The sequence below is a fragment of the Squalius cephalus genome, assembly GCF_949319135.1.
Source record: "Squalius cephalus genome assembly, chromosome: 12".
Classification (NCBI taxonomy): Eukaryota; Metazoa; Chordata; class Actinopteri; order Cypriniformes; family Leuciscidae; genus Squalius; species Squalius cephalus.
The window spans coordinates 30,458,492-30,476,827 of record NC_137133.1 but is presented as its reverse complement, the minus strand read 5'-3'; the positions used below and the strand labels follow the sequence as shown (position 1 = coordinate 30,476,827).

The window sequence follows — 18,336 nt, the reverse complement described above, 5'->3', positions numbered from 1 at the left end:
GAAGAACCCCATCAAGCGAGAGTGTGTGAGGAGGACCCAAAAAAATCTGACGTAGCAGTCACGTGACTTCGCCAAACTTTGTGCGTCTGCTTTCCACTTTCTTCCCTCCGAGTCTCTTATAAGCAGGGAAAGTTTGACAAGTGTGCCTCAGTTTCTCCATAGTCGCTTACTTGGATTTGGTGACTGGTCTTCAGAGGTGACGGAGTAAGTCCCTACAGGGCTCTCCTCTCTTTACTTCTATCTAGGTAAGTTTTTATAGAAAGTCTTTCAACTTTTAAAAACTTAGTTTTTTTTTTTTCATAGCAGCACTAATATTCATAACTGAGCATCACAGTGGAAAGTTACTTTTAAAGAATTAATTTAATCATTTTAAAAGGCTTTTGTCATATTTTATTTGATTTTGAAAAACTTTTCAGTGAGTTTAGAAGTTTATGAAATGATATGAATCGCCATATAACATATTATAATCATATATGGTTCATTATTATAGCCTATCATATTAAGGTTTAATTTAGTATTTATTCACGTCTGTTGTGGAGGACATGTTCAGTAGAAACAAAACATATAATAGACATTTCAAGTAATTAAAACAAAAAGGAAATAATAGAAACTTCAAAAACTTTGTGTCTGGAATAAGTTTTGAAGAAAAATGTAAGCAGGAATCAAATACATGAATTTAATTGGAACAAATTATAACAGCTATTTTTCTTATAGAATAAATGGAAAACAACTTTTATTTTTTCCTGCCTTTGTTTTTTTTTACAACTCTAATACGACTTTCTGGTGAAAAACGAACTGTTTCGCTTGCGTCGTCAACGCGCTGTAGACTAGAGGGCGCTGTTCAGTCCCGTATTACAATGTTAAAAAGATAGTTCACCCACAAATGAAAATTCTGTCATCATTTACTCACCCCCTCAAGTTGTTCCAAACCTGTATGAATTTCTTTCTTCTGCTGAACACAAAAGAAGATATTCTGAAGAATGTCAGTAACCAAACATTTGATGGGCCCCATTCACTTCCATAGAATGAAAAAAGTCAATGGTGCACGTCAACTGTTTGGTTATCAACATTCTTCAAAAATATCTTCTTTTGTATTCAGCAGAGGAAAGAAATTCATACAGGTTTGGAACAACTCGAGGGTGAGTAAATGATGACAGAATTTCCATTTTTGGTGAGCTATCCCTTTAAATATCCCTTCTGTAGCAAAACTTAAACCTGTAATTCTCAAGTATTCCTACATGTAAATTTTATATAAACAGTTCCTATACCATATTCTTCTTTACTATATACTAAAACCTATCAAAGATTTAGTAGAATGCAACATTACAGAGAGACAAGCCTACTTTCGAACTACTTGACGTCTAAACAACAAAAATACTTGATGTCTCCCCCTTGATGTCTCTTATAAATGTTAACACTGTAATTGTCGTAATATACATTCCACATACCCCATTTAAACTTTATTAGTGCCACGAGACCCACAAATTGTCCAGGATATTGAAGAGATGCTCTTCATCATGCCTGCACCACATGAATCAGGAAATTCTTTAGAACTTCTTAAACAGTTCCTTATGATATTTGATTTTTCCATGCTGCACAGGGGAATTAATCAAAGACTTGCTTCCCAATTCAATTCAGATTTCAAGTGAATGTTATTGTTTGCCTTTAAACATTGCTGATGCAACCAAAGGGACCAACATCTTTCTAAATAAACACGTGTCTTTAAATTTCTTTTCTTAGTCATGTTAAAGAGGCATTTAAGATGTTTTAATCGGTAGATGATGTAAAAACTGTCATGGTAGCATTAGCTTGAGAACTTTGATTTCACAAAGCAAAAGACAGCAAGTGCTGGGTTTTTACAACCCTAAACCTAACCCCTACGTGTGTGTGAGCCACATGTTTGTTATGTGAGCTTTCTGAGACCAGGTGTAGTTTATATTATGATAATCTTGAGGTCAGTTTTCATGCTTATTTTCATAATAACATCCTCAGCAGGTGCTGAAACTAACACTTTCATCATGTGCTTCATGTGCAGAAAAAATACACTACAGTGGCCTCAAAAAAAAGTATTTGGACACTTAAGACACATTTCAAAATGTACGAATGTCTTTGCATTGCATAACAGCTACTAAAACCAGGTGACTTTTTAATCCAAATGTGCCATATATGTGTGTGTATATATATATTTATGTTATGCTTTAACAGTTAAGCATGTTACCTTGAGGGGAACTCACTTCATACATTCACTAAAAGTGATGGACTCTTTGTTTAAAAATAATAGAAAAAAATCACTGTGTTATTTGTTCAGAGATGTCACTTTGACATTTTGCATCTAATACAAAGACATTCAGACATATTCAAGTGTCACCCAAGTGTCCAAAAGTGTCTGAATACGTTTTATTACATCTGAGCTTTTCTATTTTCAGCTAGAACTCCCTCAAGATGGGTGACTGGAGTGCGTTGGGAAGACTTCTTGACAAGGTGCAGGCCTACTCCACGGCCGGAGGGAAGATCTGGCTCTCTGTGCTCTTCATCTTCCGGATCCTAGTTCTGGGGACGGCGGTGGAGTCGGCCTGGGGTGACGAGCAGTCGGCTTTCAAGTGCAATACCCAGCAGCCCGGTTGCGAGAACGTCTGCTATGACAAATCGTTCCCCATCTCGCACGTGCGCTTCTGGGTGCTTCAGATCATCTTCGTGTCCACGCCTACGCTCCTGTACCTGGCGCACGTCTTCTACCTGATGCGCAAGGAGGAGAAGCTCAACCGCAAGGAGGAGGTGCTGAAGGCCGTGCAGAACGACGGCGGCGACGTCGAGGTCCACCTGAAGAAGATCGAGCACAAGAAGTTCAAGCACGGCCTAGAGGAGCACGGCAAGGTGAAGATGAAAGGCGCCCTGCTGCGCACCTACATAGTCACCATCATTTTCAAGTCCGTCTTTGAGGTGGGCTTCCTGGTCATCCAGTGGTACATCTATGGCATCAGCCTAGCCGCCGTGTACACGTGCGAGCGTTCGCCCTGCCCCCACCGGGTGGACTGTTTCCTCTCTCGGCCGACGGAGAAGACCATTTTTATCATCTTCATGCTGGTGGTTTCGCTCGTCTCGCTTTTGCTCAACATCATAGAGCTTTTCTACGTGCTCTTCAAACGGATCAAGGACCGTGTGAAAGGCCAACAGAACCAACAGTACCACACCGGCACCATGAGCCCTACACCGAAGGAACTGTCCACTACCAAATACGCCTACTACAACGGCTGCTCCTCGCCGACCGCACCGCTCTCGCCCATGTCGCCTCCGGGCTATAAACTAGCCACCGGCGAGCGGACCAACTCTTGTCGCAATTACAACAAGCAGGCCAACGAGCAGAACTGGGCCAACTACAGCGCAGAGCAGAACCGCTTGGGCCAGAACGGAAGCACCATCTCCAATTCGCACGCTCAGGCCTTCGACTTCCCCGATGACACGCAGGAGCACAAGAAACTGCCGCCAGGCCACGAGCTGCAGCCGCTGGCGTTGATAGACGCCCGGCCGTGCAGCCGCGCCAGCAGCCGCATGAGCAGTCGAGCGAGACCCGACGACCTGGACGTCTAGCCGCGCGACTCGGTGCCGCGTCACGACGCTAAAAGACTGACACAGGCAGCGAGGCGCGCTCAACTCCTGTGCCGAGGGGGCGGGATTTCATCCGCACAAGATCCTCACTCTAGACTCTAGTCGATACAGAGACATAAAATTACTCACACTGCTGGAGGTACTATTCATTAATAATGATGTTGAAAACTAGCAGAGCTAACATGCCCTAACAAACGAACAGCTGTAGGGGGGCTCAAAGGGGCACAAGCGGGGCCAAACCTGGGGCGCCTCTCGATTCTGCCCACCAGAATATGCCTTGGTGATGTGATTGATTTTGTTTGCTTGTTCGTATTTGGTTTATTAAAATGCCACACAACGATTCCACTTTAACATGTTGCACTCCTGCAGTACGTGTAGATTTGTGTTCTAACCCCGCCCCCCCCCCCCACCCACACACACACGGTTATACGTCACTCGTTTGCATGACATCAAATCCCTAAACAGGGTGTTAATATTTATTTATTCATAAAAATTAACAGGATATCCACCACTAGATTAAGATTGACTACTACTCAAGGTCATGTCTACATAATTAATACCATCCAAGTGCATATTTATTGACAATAATCCAAATTTCAGCAATACATTCATCAGCAAATACTTTTTTTTTTTTATTAATCACAGTGGACTGTCATTTTCCTGATAAACTTTGAATTTATGTGGTGTCGGTTTTTGTTATTTGATGATATTTGTTGTTTTTTGGGTGGTGGTATGGATTGAAAATGCCTATGTGTGGACTGAGCTGCTGTACCAACTGGTACACGGCTTGATTTTCTTTTCTGCATTTTTACTGAAATTGTCCTAAATAGTGTGTGAGAGAAAGGTTTAACTTTTGTTCTCTTTTTTCTCTTTTTTTGTCATTTTATTTTCCTTCTTTTCTTTGCGGAGGGCAGACGGAATGAATTAGTTTTGAATTAGAATGAGTAGAATTAACGTCTTACCTTTGGAGTGAATGACCTTTTTAACTCAATGTAATCATTGCTGCTTGAGAGATAGAGTTTTAGTACTGTAAATCAAGCTAACTATGTCACAAATGTGAGGGTTTTTTTTATAGAAGACTGCTTTTTTAGAGCTGGACTAATATTTAGTCAGTTATATTAAGAGATATATGCCAGCGTAGCTCCACAACTACCAAACTCTAGTAGATGAAATTTCATTATGGACATTCTTTGTTTTGATTTTTCAAATTGTGCATCATAGTATTGGTACTCATTTGCAGAGGCTCATGGATTTTTCAGCTACAATGGTGTTTGCACTGAGATTTTGGCTAGGGTGTTATTTGATGCAAAAATGACGAGAACGTAACTAATTTATTTTACAACACACTACGAGGCGTAAAATCACTACACTTTAACAGTGCTCTCACAGAATCCTTGGGTTTGGGCCGTTGAGTGGCTAAAGGCAAGATTTTGCATCTGGTAAATAGTGCATATTGGGTTTTAAATCAGAACAACACTGATGTAATGCCATTCCATGGGAATCCGCTGTCGTACGGTGTGCATGACAGTGGAAAAACCGAGCAATCAAACAAAAACGGACATTAATCAAATCTGTGAAAAAGCAATTTAACCAATAAAGATTTTTTCTTTGTCATTTTGTATTTGTGTGTCTCAGTCAAACTCTTTTATATGACCACACTAATGCTTTCCAATATACACTTACTCATTTCAGTATTTTTGTTTACACCCAAAGAGAGGCACATGATCAAAAAAAAAAAAAAAAAGACAAAATGCTCTGCAATTTGTCTGGTGCCAGTATCTAAAGGAGTCTGGTGCAGGCTTTTCATCCAAGAGAATTAGCCCTACACAAACCACCGTGTTTAAACAGGCAATAGAGACAAACGCAGTGTAACGGCCAAGATCGGTCTACGCCAAGAAAGACTGCAAACCGAAAGACTGATAAGTTTTTACATGTATGTTTTAAAATGCCCCAGAAACTTTCAAAATTTCATCATATAAAAAGATTCAGAGCCTTTTCTCTTATCCAAGTTTCCTATTTAACCTTTCCACAAAGCTAAATAAAACCATATGCCTGGGCCGAGTCTGTGGACCACATGTGGCTAGAGCAGAAGAACATAAAAAAAAGCAGGAGACTTTGATCTAATGCTAATTAATGCAGATCTTTTTAGACCAGATTTATCACACAATACTATTGCATATACCAGAGGCCAAACTGATCAATTCTGCATTGATTCATCAGAACAAGATAAAAGAAAGAAATCAGCTGGTGCAAAAATAAATAAAATAGGCCTTGAAGCCCAGTGTCTTCTGTATACACATACACATTACCTTTCAAAAGCTTTGTATGGTTTTGAAAGAAGTCATCAAAAGCTGCATTTCATTTTTTTTTTAAATACAGTAAAAATAGAAATATTGTAAAATGTATTTTGTAATTTACTCCTGTGATGGCAAAGCTGAATTTTCAGCATCATTACTCCAGTGTCACATGTTCCTTCAGAAATCATTCTAATATGCAGATTTGCTGTTCAAGAATGTTGTTTAAACATTTTTCATTATTGTCAATGTTGAAAATACATTTTCTTGCTATTAAATGCTTAATATTTTTGTGAAAACCATCATTCATTTTATTTTTCAGGATTCTTTGATGAATAGAAAGTTCAAGAGAACAGCATTTTTTTGAAATGGAAATCTTTTGGAACATTATATATATTTCCTTCAGTTATTTTCATGATTAATTATGCCTGTTAAAATGTAATGCTTCTGTCACTTTCACTGTTCATTCTATTGCTCTATCATATTTTATCTTTCACATGATACAGATACCAGAGCATCCCTAATTATAAATGTCTTTAACATCCCCGTTTATCAATTTAATGCATCCTTGTTTCTTTCAGGAAAAAAAAGTATTGCTGTCCCCAAACTTTTGAATGGTAGTTATGTATTTTCAATTCAAATAGTGTATGCTAAGTCACCATTCATCCCACAAGATATGTCAGCAATGAAACAGAATGTACGTCAGAGAAACCGCTCGAGGGATGGGTAAACATGTTGCAGGGAAAGATGGGGACGTCAGTAAAGAGTCACTGGAAATGCATAGGCTTCTGCCCACACTAATGGAAACCTCAGTGTGTGAGTTACATTTCCTGTGCCCAAACTGCCACCCAGACCACAACTCCTGGGTGGTGCTGGGAATCCATGTTAAAGCTGCTAAGTTTGACTAAAAATGTCCAATGGACGTTTTATTATGACGTCGCCCATGTTTGATTAAACAGCTGCTTTGCTTCTCTCACAATCTTATATTGGACACCCGCCTGACTTTATTTTTTAATGACACGTCTTTCACAATCTGAGAAACCATTCCCCCCTTTGTATCCATGTAGAGAAAGTTTGCAACAAATGTTCTGGGGAGTTTTATTCACAATTCCAAAAAGGATTGGTTCTGTGACGGTCATCTTCCTGACCAAAATGTTTATTAAATCTCTGAATTTATCCCTCTCCTGCTGCTATATGGGAGCGGTTCCAAGTGTAGGTGCATGAGAACATCACATGTGATTCCCGCAAATGTTCCGACTCTTCCTGGAGCTCAGCGGTGGAATGCCGACTATCAAGCACGCAGGGTGTGAAAAACATGCAATGCTTTGTAGATGGTCAACACACACGGACTGACCGCTTTGCACCTCCAGGCACTGTGGATATCATGCACAGTCATGTTTCCTGAGAGATCTGCCCATTCCCTGCTGTTTATATAAGCATAAGCAAAGCAAAACAATAGGATGCTTCCAATTTTACAATGGCGAGAGCTGCCAATCCCAAATGGTGTCTCAGTTTTCCGTGCGGTTAGAAATTGGATTCGTCCTCATCGCATTTTTCTTTGAAATTTTCCACTGCTGGATGGTCTGGGACTGCTGAGAGAAAAGCTGTGGTTTTATTAAACATGGAAGAGCAGCTCCCAAACATGTCTAATAAGCTGAAGAACACGCACAGAGTCAGAGGAACTCAGCACTAATAGACTCTCTCTGTCAGCAAGAGGATTTAACTTTCTCTTTCTCTCATTTCTCACTATATCATCACCTGACACTGTCAGTCTCAGTCTCACCTAATTTATTGCCTTGTTTTAGTCCCTTGCTGTTTATTCAAAGTGAGTTAATGTTGCCTGTAGGCCATATGAGCTCCTCCCTGCTAGGTTAGGCCTCCAACGGGAAGTCTGCAGGAAGACCTGAGGCATGTGACCCCAGGCTTTGCCAATTCCTTCCGTGGAAAACAACGAAAATTATTGAAGCCCGCAATTTTGCCTGGAGTTTCTGATAAGCAAGCGCTACATAGAAAAGGTCTGTCGTTTTAAATGTCCTTGTCTTCGTTTCACTTCTATTCCAATTATATTCAAAAGTCATCAATATGAAGCATCTGTGTTATTAGTGGAGTTTGCTAAAGTATCCAAATCGTGTGACTTGTTGAGGAGAGATGTTCTATTACTGTTCTAAGCTGTTAGAATTACAAATTTGACATTTAAAATGGTAATAAAAGGTCTGGGGGGGAAAAAGGATTGATCTTGCATTGAAGGAGTGACCAGAATAACTTTTGACTTTTGAGTAAGCAACACCCTAGCAACTACCAAGAACACTCCTTAGCAACCACACAGCAATGCCCTGGCAACAAATCTATAGAACACCTACAAAACAATGCCCTGCAAACAGTTTATTGTTAAAAGCAGTCTCCTACTAGACATTTAAAGTTAGAGAACAACACATGACAGAATGAGTTCACAGGCTGCTGTTGCACCCTCAATAGCACAGACAGAGGAAGAGACAGAGACTCAAAATACGGACACAGGAAATGAAAGACAGGAAATGAGCACGAGCACTAAACACCAGGCTCAGGGAAGAGCAGAAAAATTAAGCTATTTAGCTGATATCAAGAACAGAGCACAACTTCAGAGAGCAGACAGATGCGCAAAGGAATGCATGCAAATTAAATGAGGCAGATGAAGAGAATTATAGGAGGAATGAAGTGCAAATCCAGAACATGAGCAGCAAAAACCCAACAACAATATTGCATGACGTACTGTATGCGCACATGCAGCATATTCCAGATAGCAAACTCTGTGCCTGGTCGGGGTGAATCAGCAAAGGCCTCGATACAGCATCTCTTTTTTAAGGAACATGAGGTTCTTCCATGTGTCGCTGTTGGAGCAGGATGTTGACCATGTGGGATGCATTATGCGCCGGTCCTGCCACTGTCCACTCTGTTCTCTGCAACCCAGCGCCACCTTTGTTTTGATAGCACTAACTCTTCGGCTCCCCTCGTCCAAGTGTCAAGGCCGTAAAAACTTTAATGTGGCCGGATCCTGCGCGTCTCAAAGAGAGACTTTAAAGTTCACTGGGACTCTGTAAGATACCTCTAATTGAGGTGGATGGGGTTTGGAGAGTATAGGGCACGCTGGGTCCATACCAGAGCTAAAATTACGAGACTTGTCATCGGTTACCGAGAGGTCAGGAGAGAAGAAAGTATGCAGCCCACATCCAAAGTCAATAGCTGGTTGACTGGCATAGGCAAAATATTTCCATGCTTCACCCCGAAACGACGTTCTGCGTTTTTTCCCCTCACTTCCACACCGGCTCTCACTTACGGCAAAACGTCCAATATGTCGACTATGGTCATTACTCTAAATTTAGCCAGATGCACCCTGGTTTTCCACTGAGAGGTCCAAATCGGGAAAATCAAGCCAGGAGTATTCTAAGAATGGGGAATAAGATATATTTCATTCGCCTGACTGTAACCAGCATCTATTCAAAGAATGCAGCAGTCTGAATCACTTTCAACACTGCTCTTCTGGCAATATGTATTTGCAAAATCTATAATTTTAAAGGGCTGCTTAAACAGCTGCTAAGCGAGAAAGATTATTGATTATTCAATTTTGTTCTATTGTACTGTATTAATCTATGCATGTTTATTTGCTCTTATTTTATTACCGGCTGTTCACTTGTGCGTAATAATGTTTGAACTTTATTAGTAAGGCTAGTAGCTTTTACTGTGGTATCGAAGTACTTGAAGTGTTCCTGATCCGAAAAATGATCCAATCCATTTTGTGATCCATTGCACCCCTAACTCTCATGCCATAAAGTGGCATCAACAGCATTGGCCCTTAGCAGTGAGAATCTGTGCATATAATCTGTGTTTATAATCGCGCTCTCACAAACTATTATATCTCGAACTTTCAGCGAAAATTATCTTTTAAACAAAGACTGAAAGAGTTGTTGAAAGCTTAAAGGGTCAGTTTACCCAAAAATGAAAATTATCCCATAATTTACTCTAAAAAAGCCATCCTAGGTGTATAGGTGTCCAAGGCCAAACACAATCAGAGTTATATTAAAACATATCCTGGCTCTTCCAAGCTTTATAATGGGAGTGAATAGTAACTTAGATTTTGAAGCCCAAAAAAGCACATCCATCCATCATAAAAGTAATGCATTCGGCCTTCAGAAGCAAAGTGATGCGTTTTTGTAAGAAACATATCCATATTTATAAATTTGATAATGGCTGTACATGAGTCAATTTCTGGCTGAAGAGTGACCTCTGACCCGATGCATGACATGGGATGTAGGAGTAGCGTAAGCTTAAGTGAGAGTAGGTTCAAACAAACATTAAACAAATTTCCCACCTCTTTAAAAATTCCCGTTTTAGACTTCTAATTCGTGACCGGTGCTTTGTTTTGCTCTATCCTCTGCGCTCAGAATAATGCAAGTTCACTCAGAGTTCACTCTTTGGCCAGAAATTGACCGTTACCGGACGGATTTTAATTTGGAAAGATTATGACTATGATTACTTCCACAGTACTTATCAGCACTTCCACAATAGTAAATGACAGACAAGTCTACAAGGAGACGGAAGTGACGGAACCTTTGACAACAAACAGCTGTATAGATGGAGGAACAGCTGGTCGAAATGTTGCAATAATACGACTGACTTTATAATGTCTCCTCATATGATGTCTAGAGCAAGTTGCCGCTACACAGTATCCATTTTCTTTACATCTGCTTCCCTGTGAGATCACGTGAGGTACTAAATCTGGCATTGTAATCTTAAGAATCTTAAGATTTTCAAATCCTGTAGTGTGTGCAGGTTTGAGATTTGAAAGAAGACAATTTGTGAAGATTCTTCTTATGTGCGTGATGCAACCAGATTTCACAATCGGTTGAGATTTATAAACACCTGTAGTCTGAGCCCGGCTCAAGCCAATGGAAAAATCCTATTGGGATTTTGTTGAAGGAACCAGGGTGATGCTAACTTCCGGGTTGGCCAACAAAAATACGTCATTACTGCAGCACTCTATTGTTTCAAGGCAGCTAAAAGTGTTTTAGGGAAGTATTTTACACCAGAACATATGCAAGTGCCATTCTCAGACAGCAGAGCAATGCCAAAGTCATGGGTTAGATTGCATGAACTGATCAAATGTACACCTTGAATGCAACGCTTTGGATAAAATGCATGCAGTAAATGTAAATGTATGCTATTCTAAATACAGTTAGTGACATTTTTGCTTTGATCAGAATTGCATACTATCATATTACTCTTACTACTTCTGCAGTAGCCTATATACAGTAGTATGTTTACTCTGTATGAAACGTATCCCTTGATGCAATGCGCTAAACTAAACCTTCCATTTCTAGAGTGACAAATGAACTGGAAGTAATATTAACCCTGGTTATTTTCATTTTATGCATTTGGTAGACACATTGGTAACACTTTACAATAATGTTCATTAGTTAATATTAGTTTATAAATACTGTAACGAATGTATTGCTCATTGTTAGTTCATGTTAACTAATGAACCTTATTGTAAAGTGTTACAGACACCTTTTTCTATTTATTTTTTAAGTATTACATTTTAAAATATACATTTTATCAACTCTTTCATTCCCTGGGAATTGAACTCATGAACCCATGACCTTGGCACTACTAACCCATGACTTTGTTGCATTATTTTCCTGTAATCACTGTAAAGCTGCTTTGAAACAATCAGTATTGTAAAAAGCACTATATAAATAAAGGTGACTTGATTTGACTTGACTTTGCTCTGTTTGCGCTGCAGAACAGCTCTGGTTTAACTAAACCAAAATTTTTACTTTAATTAAAAGAGAGATACCCATAAAAAAATAATTATACTTATGAAAAGCCAAAAAACTTTTTCCAAAAAATCTAATTGTTCTGAACCACAGAACTGCTGCACTGATTAAACAAATAGCTATTTGCTTTAAAACATTAAATAGATTCAATGTTAGTTATTTTTTATTTAATAGCTTTGTTCTATTCTGAACATACTGTAGCTATAGTGTTGAAATGGACACATTTGCTCCAGCAATAGCATGCCAAATATGCTATTGCACATTATGAGGGTTTTCTAAATTTAGACCATGCACAGATGAGGGATCTTTCCTCTCATTTATGGAAACTTATGTCAGTATTTAGAGTAATGTGATTCTTGTTATCTGCATGCCGCACTACTGCTGTTCAGGACATCTGAACCCTGTGAGAATCTATACGCTTTTGGGTTTTCCTTCTCTTGATCGTACCTCCACTGCTTTGGCTCTCCATCTCCAGATAAATTCACAAGCATGTTTACAATCGCATCAGGAATGCTAAAGCAGCTAATAACCTTGTTAAAAACAAGGCTTTGTATGTTCGCTTTTGCTGGCTGCACACTTGCCAAGGCAATAGTGGCTCTCAGATGCTGAGGAACTCTGAAATCAGCAAAAACGCGTGTTCCTCAGGCGCATTGCGAGCAGCTAAGATATAAAAAAAAGTACTAGGGCAGGATGACATAGCACTCATTTAACTGCTATAGACACATTCAACAAACAAACGTAAGTGCATATCCACAAACTTCCTAAAATATTCTTCTTTGATTTTCCCTGCTAACGCATACAAGGTTCTCAAACCGCTGTGATTGTAAAAACAGACAACATCGCCTGTGTGTTTGATTATATACCAAAGTGTGCATTGTAATATAAAATGACTTTGATGGATTGCTGTTTGAGATGGTTGCGATTCCCTGACAGAAGGTTTCCTCATTTTGCAGCTTGCTTAGCTCGCGAGGGATGGCAGTTTCCCTTGCTGTCTTCTAAAATCTGTGTAATCTCAGAGCCGAACTGTCTCTGTACACAGGTGCATTTGCTCCATCTGCAGATCACATTGCTCTTCTTCAAATTTACATATTCGAGGATCGGGAAAAACTGTCTTTAGGCATCCCTCTGTTGCTACCATGAGAGGAAAACGTTTTCCTTTTTTCCTGTTTCAAAAAGTAGTTGCTCTCTATAATTATATGATCAGTCTTTGCAACTACTGTAAATCATAAAAAAAAGTGTTCAGTTTAGTATAATTTAACTTGAAATTACTTGTACAACCAAATTGATTATACTTAAAAAAAATTAGGCAGAAACTGAACTCATTTTTTTTATTTATTTTTTTATTTGAAGTTATCAAACTTACCTACTACTTTTAAGTATTCTTGTCACATCACAAAAATCAAACACATTCCCCTAGAATGTTTCTGGTATGTAGCATTAACAAGTCTGATTCGCTTTAGTGAATCGGTTTATTTGAACTGTTGAACCGAATCAAAGAGAGAATCGAGAGAGAGAGAACTACTACTTTTTGTTAATAGCTAGTTCAGTCTCGCTCTCGCTTAATATTTTTTTCATAAGAGCTTGACTTTAGTTTAAATACTTTAAATCATGATCTGTTTGTAACTTAGCAACACTGGCAAATTATAACCAAGTAATATTACAAATCTTTGCATTGTAAAGTAAACTGACACAACCAGTAGAAAAAAATTAAATAAAGTAAAGGCTGTATTGATATATGGTCAGTTTAATCAAATGCTGATCAACCAAATTATTCATTTTTTTTACTTATGATTGCAAGAATTTGGGCCAAATGTCCTCCTGGGTAAAACCAAACGAGGGCCCTCTACATTAAAGACAGACAATAGGAAAGAGAGATTGAGGAAATGAAAAATAAAGTGAGGTATGTATGGAATGAATGACTTTACAATATAGTTTTTCTGGACTGGTTTTCTCCAAGCCAACGTGAAAAGGTGCCTCGGGTTGTTAAACTTATCAGTTTCTGGAAGCTCTCCGCAAAAATCCTTAAACACTAATTCAATTGAGAATGATGCAAATATGTTCATCTCATGTGACCTACCAAAGTCAGTCTGGAGTTTTGATAGATGCATGATCTATCTATGACAAGAAGTGGATTGGCTTTTCTTTACATCATTAAATAAAAGCTGAAGCATAAAACATCAACATGCACTGTTGAGGTTGTTAGCTGGCAAACATTTAGGTACTACCAAACAAGAGATTTTGGGAAAGGTTTTTGCATAGTCAAAGCAGAAAGAACTCACAGTAAGCATGCCAAGCAAAAACAACAAACAAAATGAACAGGGTGCTAATTAGAAATCAGCTCACAGCGGAACGAGCTGCTCTTAGTAGGAGTTTGGACATGGCACAACATTGAGCTAAGCAGGGTGGACTTTGCTACCCCCGCTAGCTTTGTGTTTTTAATCTGCAATGCTGTGATGTTTAAGAGCTACTAACGGACAAAAGGTGTGAGAAAATGTTTAGGATGAATGCTAAGCTAATGACAGATAATTCCACCATTTTCCCACTTGAAATACAAGAAAAGAGGTGGTATTTTACCCACTCTTAGCTTCTGCTGCAGCACACATTGGATTAAGGCTTGATGTTGAGGTTGAGTTGAGGTGAGGACGGGGTAATGGGCTCAAACAGTTGAAAGAAAATGCCTTCAGTGCGAGGCTGCCCTCAAGCTGCCCCCTCATTTGATCACAAGGTTCATGACTCATAATGAACTTCTAAAATCTCCTATGCGCCCGAATGCGAGCAATAGCGACAAACCCACAATACAAGTTGAACTTGAGTCACTGTTCTCGTAGTGTACCTGTACGTTTGGAAAAAAATCATTTGAATAATGAAGTGTGTCTATCGTTAGCATTGACACAGTGTTTCCATTTTAAATGCTGCAAAACACAACACAAAGAGAAAAACATCAGAAAGACACGCTGCCCAACCCACACAAATGAACGCTTTTTCAAATTTTCACCACATGAGTCCGTGGGAGGAATTCAGTTCCTATGCAACCCAATTCTGCTTTGCACGTCTCCGAGTCTGGCTCTGTAATACTGGCAACAAAGAGTTTGACACATACTTAAACAGAGTGCCAAGCTCTGGATGCTTTTATGAAGGCTTTAAAAGAAACACCTTTAAATGCAAAAGTATGTATTTCATCAGCACAGCCTATTTATATTGCAATTATTTCTGCTAAAGAGGCTATTAGACAGGCAACCCAGAAGCAGTGAAGTCCGCTCGATACTCAGATGAAGCTGACATCATTTAAATGCCGACGCCTGAAGTGATGTGTTTGAGTCATGATGATCTGAAGCCATGAGCTCACCTGGGAGAACGTTTTTAATGCAGAAGAACCTCCATCGAGATTCCCGTAAAGAAACAAGCTTATCATCTGAGTTAAGTCTGAATGGACTGTGTGCAGTTTCTCTTTTGCCTATTAAGCTCTCATTTTTGTGGATATGGTCTTAAAGCCTTTGGAACAGTTACCAAGCAGTAACCATAGCAAAATCCAACAGCGCCAGACAAGTGTTTAATTTGGCTCTTCTTTTACTTCCAATGTTATGTCCTTCCTTCCTGTCTGTAAAAATCTTGGTGTGGATCTCTTCAAAGTTTAATACTTTTATACTCTCTGACATTCTGTATTTGGAAATCTGGACAATGAGTTTGTCATTTTTTGGTTTGACAAATCACCATATGACCACACTAAGGTAAATTCACTACAGTATGGTTTATGGCTTATGAATTGGTAAAACCCTGTTTTTCCAGGCTCTAAATAAGCTTATATAAGGCTGTGCCATAACTATTTTAAGTAATCCTTGTCATTGCCGCTCTTTTCTGGGCAAATCAGCTTTCTATGCAAATTATTGCATTCACAAAAAATATTGTATTCTCACTAATTAATGTTGTAATTTACCGCACGTAAATAAAATTCAACGGCAAACAATCACTCAGAATTGGTCCACAAGATCGGGAATTTAGAGTAATGTTAAACCTAAGAAAATATGACTGTTAATACAAACTCAATAATTGTAATCATGAATTCCCAAAAATGTGGTTGATGTGACTTTGTCAGTCCAAAAAAAAAAAAAGTGTGGTTATGGTTTGAACCACAATCCAATAAATACGAAAATTAAAGGAAACCAGTTTGAAGCATGATCTGGTTTCAGTCAACCCAGAACGGTCTGGCACAGAGGAGATCAAGTTCCTCACACTTCTACTGTAATTATTGGAATATAATATGCCATATGAAACCTTGAGGTTTCTGGAGATTTGCTGATGTCTAACCCTCAAATAACCACAACATTTGCTTCTGATTAATAGTAAAGCGCTATTGTGCTATAATCATAAACAATTAAGTAAAAGCACTTAAACCCAGACAAAATTAAATGAGTTATAATTCCTAAATTATATGATATGTGACTTGCTGGGTGTTCCATGTTTTGACAAAAACACATTTAAATGGGTTTAAATGCATACACATGGTATTAGCATGTCAGCCAGTCGCTGTTCCCATGCATTGACTAAAAAATGGGTAAACAGAGCTAACAGGTGATGTCATCTGGTGGGAAAGAAATCTTACTGAAAGAATGGGTCAAACTTTCATTTATTTTAGCAAGTTAACACAGTAGTAGGCAAATATATGTCTGAGGTTGTCATTTGCGCACAAGCGTGCATAATTGGACAAATGGATGGAGAGCAAACTGTGATTTACATGAGTGGTATTGGTCGATTTGAACAAATAATGTCTTTCCTTTTTGCTGGGCTCAGCGATAAGTAATGAAATTATAGCGTTTATAAGCAGTAATTAGTGAACTGCTTGGCCACAGTCTGTCAGACATAGACAAGGCCTAATAGGCCACTTCTTGCATTTTACTGCCCACAAAACAGCTTAATAAACAGTAGCTACCCGTATCACCTGCTGGGAGGGCTGGGCTTTGGAAAAGCGGCCAGCCAGAAACAAGCCTGGGAGCGTTGAATGCCTCTCCATCAGCCCACAGCGGGTCTTCCCGTGTGTCACCCTCACCGCAAGCCCGCGGCGCGTCTCGCCTCACAGCTCTTTTTATTGCACCGAACGCCATGAGTGATTGAAGAGTTAATGGTGCAGCTGTTGCAGAATTAGTCTGCGTAAAATGGCCATAAAGTGTGAAACGTAAAATTAATATCAACTGGAAAAAAAAAGCTGCGAAGGACTGAAAGCTGAACTGGTGGAAAACTATAAACCATTTACAAACCGGATGGCTGTTAAAACGGTTGTCTTACATGCTATTCTTGTCTGCACATGCTATTTGTGCGAAAGGAAATGCTTTTCAAAACTAATATATAAACACAGAATACAATGCTTCTGTGAAAGTAAACAGTGGCTAAAACAATTACTAAAACAAATCCAGCTTGGTTGTGTTCAAATACAGTAAAACTAGAACAAATATATATTATGAGATAAGAAGAGATAAGATAAGAGAATATCAGTGATCATCTGTTAACAAGGCCATATATGGTATGGGTAGATAAGGCGGCGAGCAAACAATCAGTTCTCGTAATCAACATGTTGATACAGGAGAAATGGGAGGGAATAAAGACCTGAGAAACTTTTACTTTGGCTAAATTGTTATGGCAAGGTGACTGGGTCAGAGAATCTCTGAAATGGCAAAGCTTGTGGGTTTCACCAGGTCAGCAGTGGTGAAAATTTACCAACAGTGGTCCGAGGAGGGACGAACCACAAACTGGCTATGGATGTTGGGCACCCAAGGTTATACCTATCCAACGAAGGCTATCCCATCTGGTCCGAGCCAACAGAAGGTCTACTGAGGAATGTGATGGACCGACAAGTTCGATCCAAAGCAGCTCCACGTCACAACCTACAGGACTTTAAGGATCAAGACACCTAAATATTTGTACAACAAATGTCAAAATGAATTCAAGCTTTGTAAGGCATGCACATACAACTTAATTTGCCTTGTACAGTTCACTGTAGTTATGTATATAATTTGATTGATTCAACTGTGTTTTTGGTAACAGCATGTTTTCGAAGTAATAAAGATGACGACTTAAAATGTTGGCTTAACAAATAATTAGCTCAAAGATATTCAAATAACACTTAATTCAAATGCAAATCGTGCTAGTAAAGAGCCATAGAATTTGAGATGACCTGTAGTTTTTTCAACGGTTTCCATGATCTCTAAGAGTGTGAAGTGTATATAAAGAAATCAGGAAATAATCAGCCTGATCTCACGGCAATTCGTACGAATTCTACGAGGTGGCTAATTCATACGAGTGAGGTCGTATGAATTCGTACGATTTTTGCTAAATCGTACATATTGTACGAATTGCCCAATTTGTATGAATTCATACGAATGACCTACCCCTGACCCCGCCCCTAAACCTACCCATCATGTGGGTTTAGACAAATCGTACGAATTCGTACGAGTGAGGTCGTACGAATTCGTACGAATTAGCCAACTTTTTATCACTCGTTCGAATTCGTACGAATTGGTCGTGAGATAGCGTTGGAAATAATATACACACTTCACAACTTATTCAGAGAAATAACACTGGCTGCGTATGACGTGAAGTTTTACTTCCAAGCATTTATGTCATTTCGAGCAAGA

The 18,336-nt window shown here is 39.1% G+C and overlaps 1 protein-coding gene across 1 annotated transcript; it reads left to right on the top strand.

Moving 5' to 3' along the window:
• The first annotated feature begins 106 nt into the window (after positions 1-106).
• gja1b (gap junction protein alpha 1b) lies at positions 107-4,012 on the top strand. The gene is made up of 2 exons (XM_079889374.1): positions 107-245; positions 2,427-4,012. Exon 2 carries the CDS (start codon positions 2,443-2,445, stop codon positions 3,586-3,588), a length of 1,146 nt encoding a protein of 381 aa, XP_079745500.1. The 5' UTR covers positions 107-245; positions 2,427-2,442; the 3' UTR covers positions 3,589-4,012.
• The last annotated feature ends 14,324 nt before the right edge of the window (positions 4,013-18,336 follow it).

Excerpts from the sequence above, each read along its gene's own strand:
- gja1b (XM_079889374.1), top strand. The coding sequence starts at position 2,443 with ATGGGTGACTGGAGTGCGTTGGGAAGACTTCTTGACAAGGTGCAGGCC.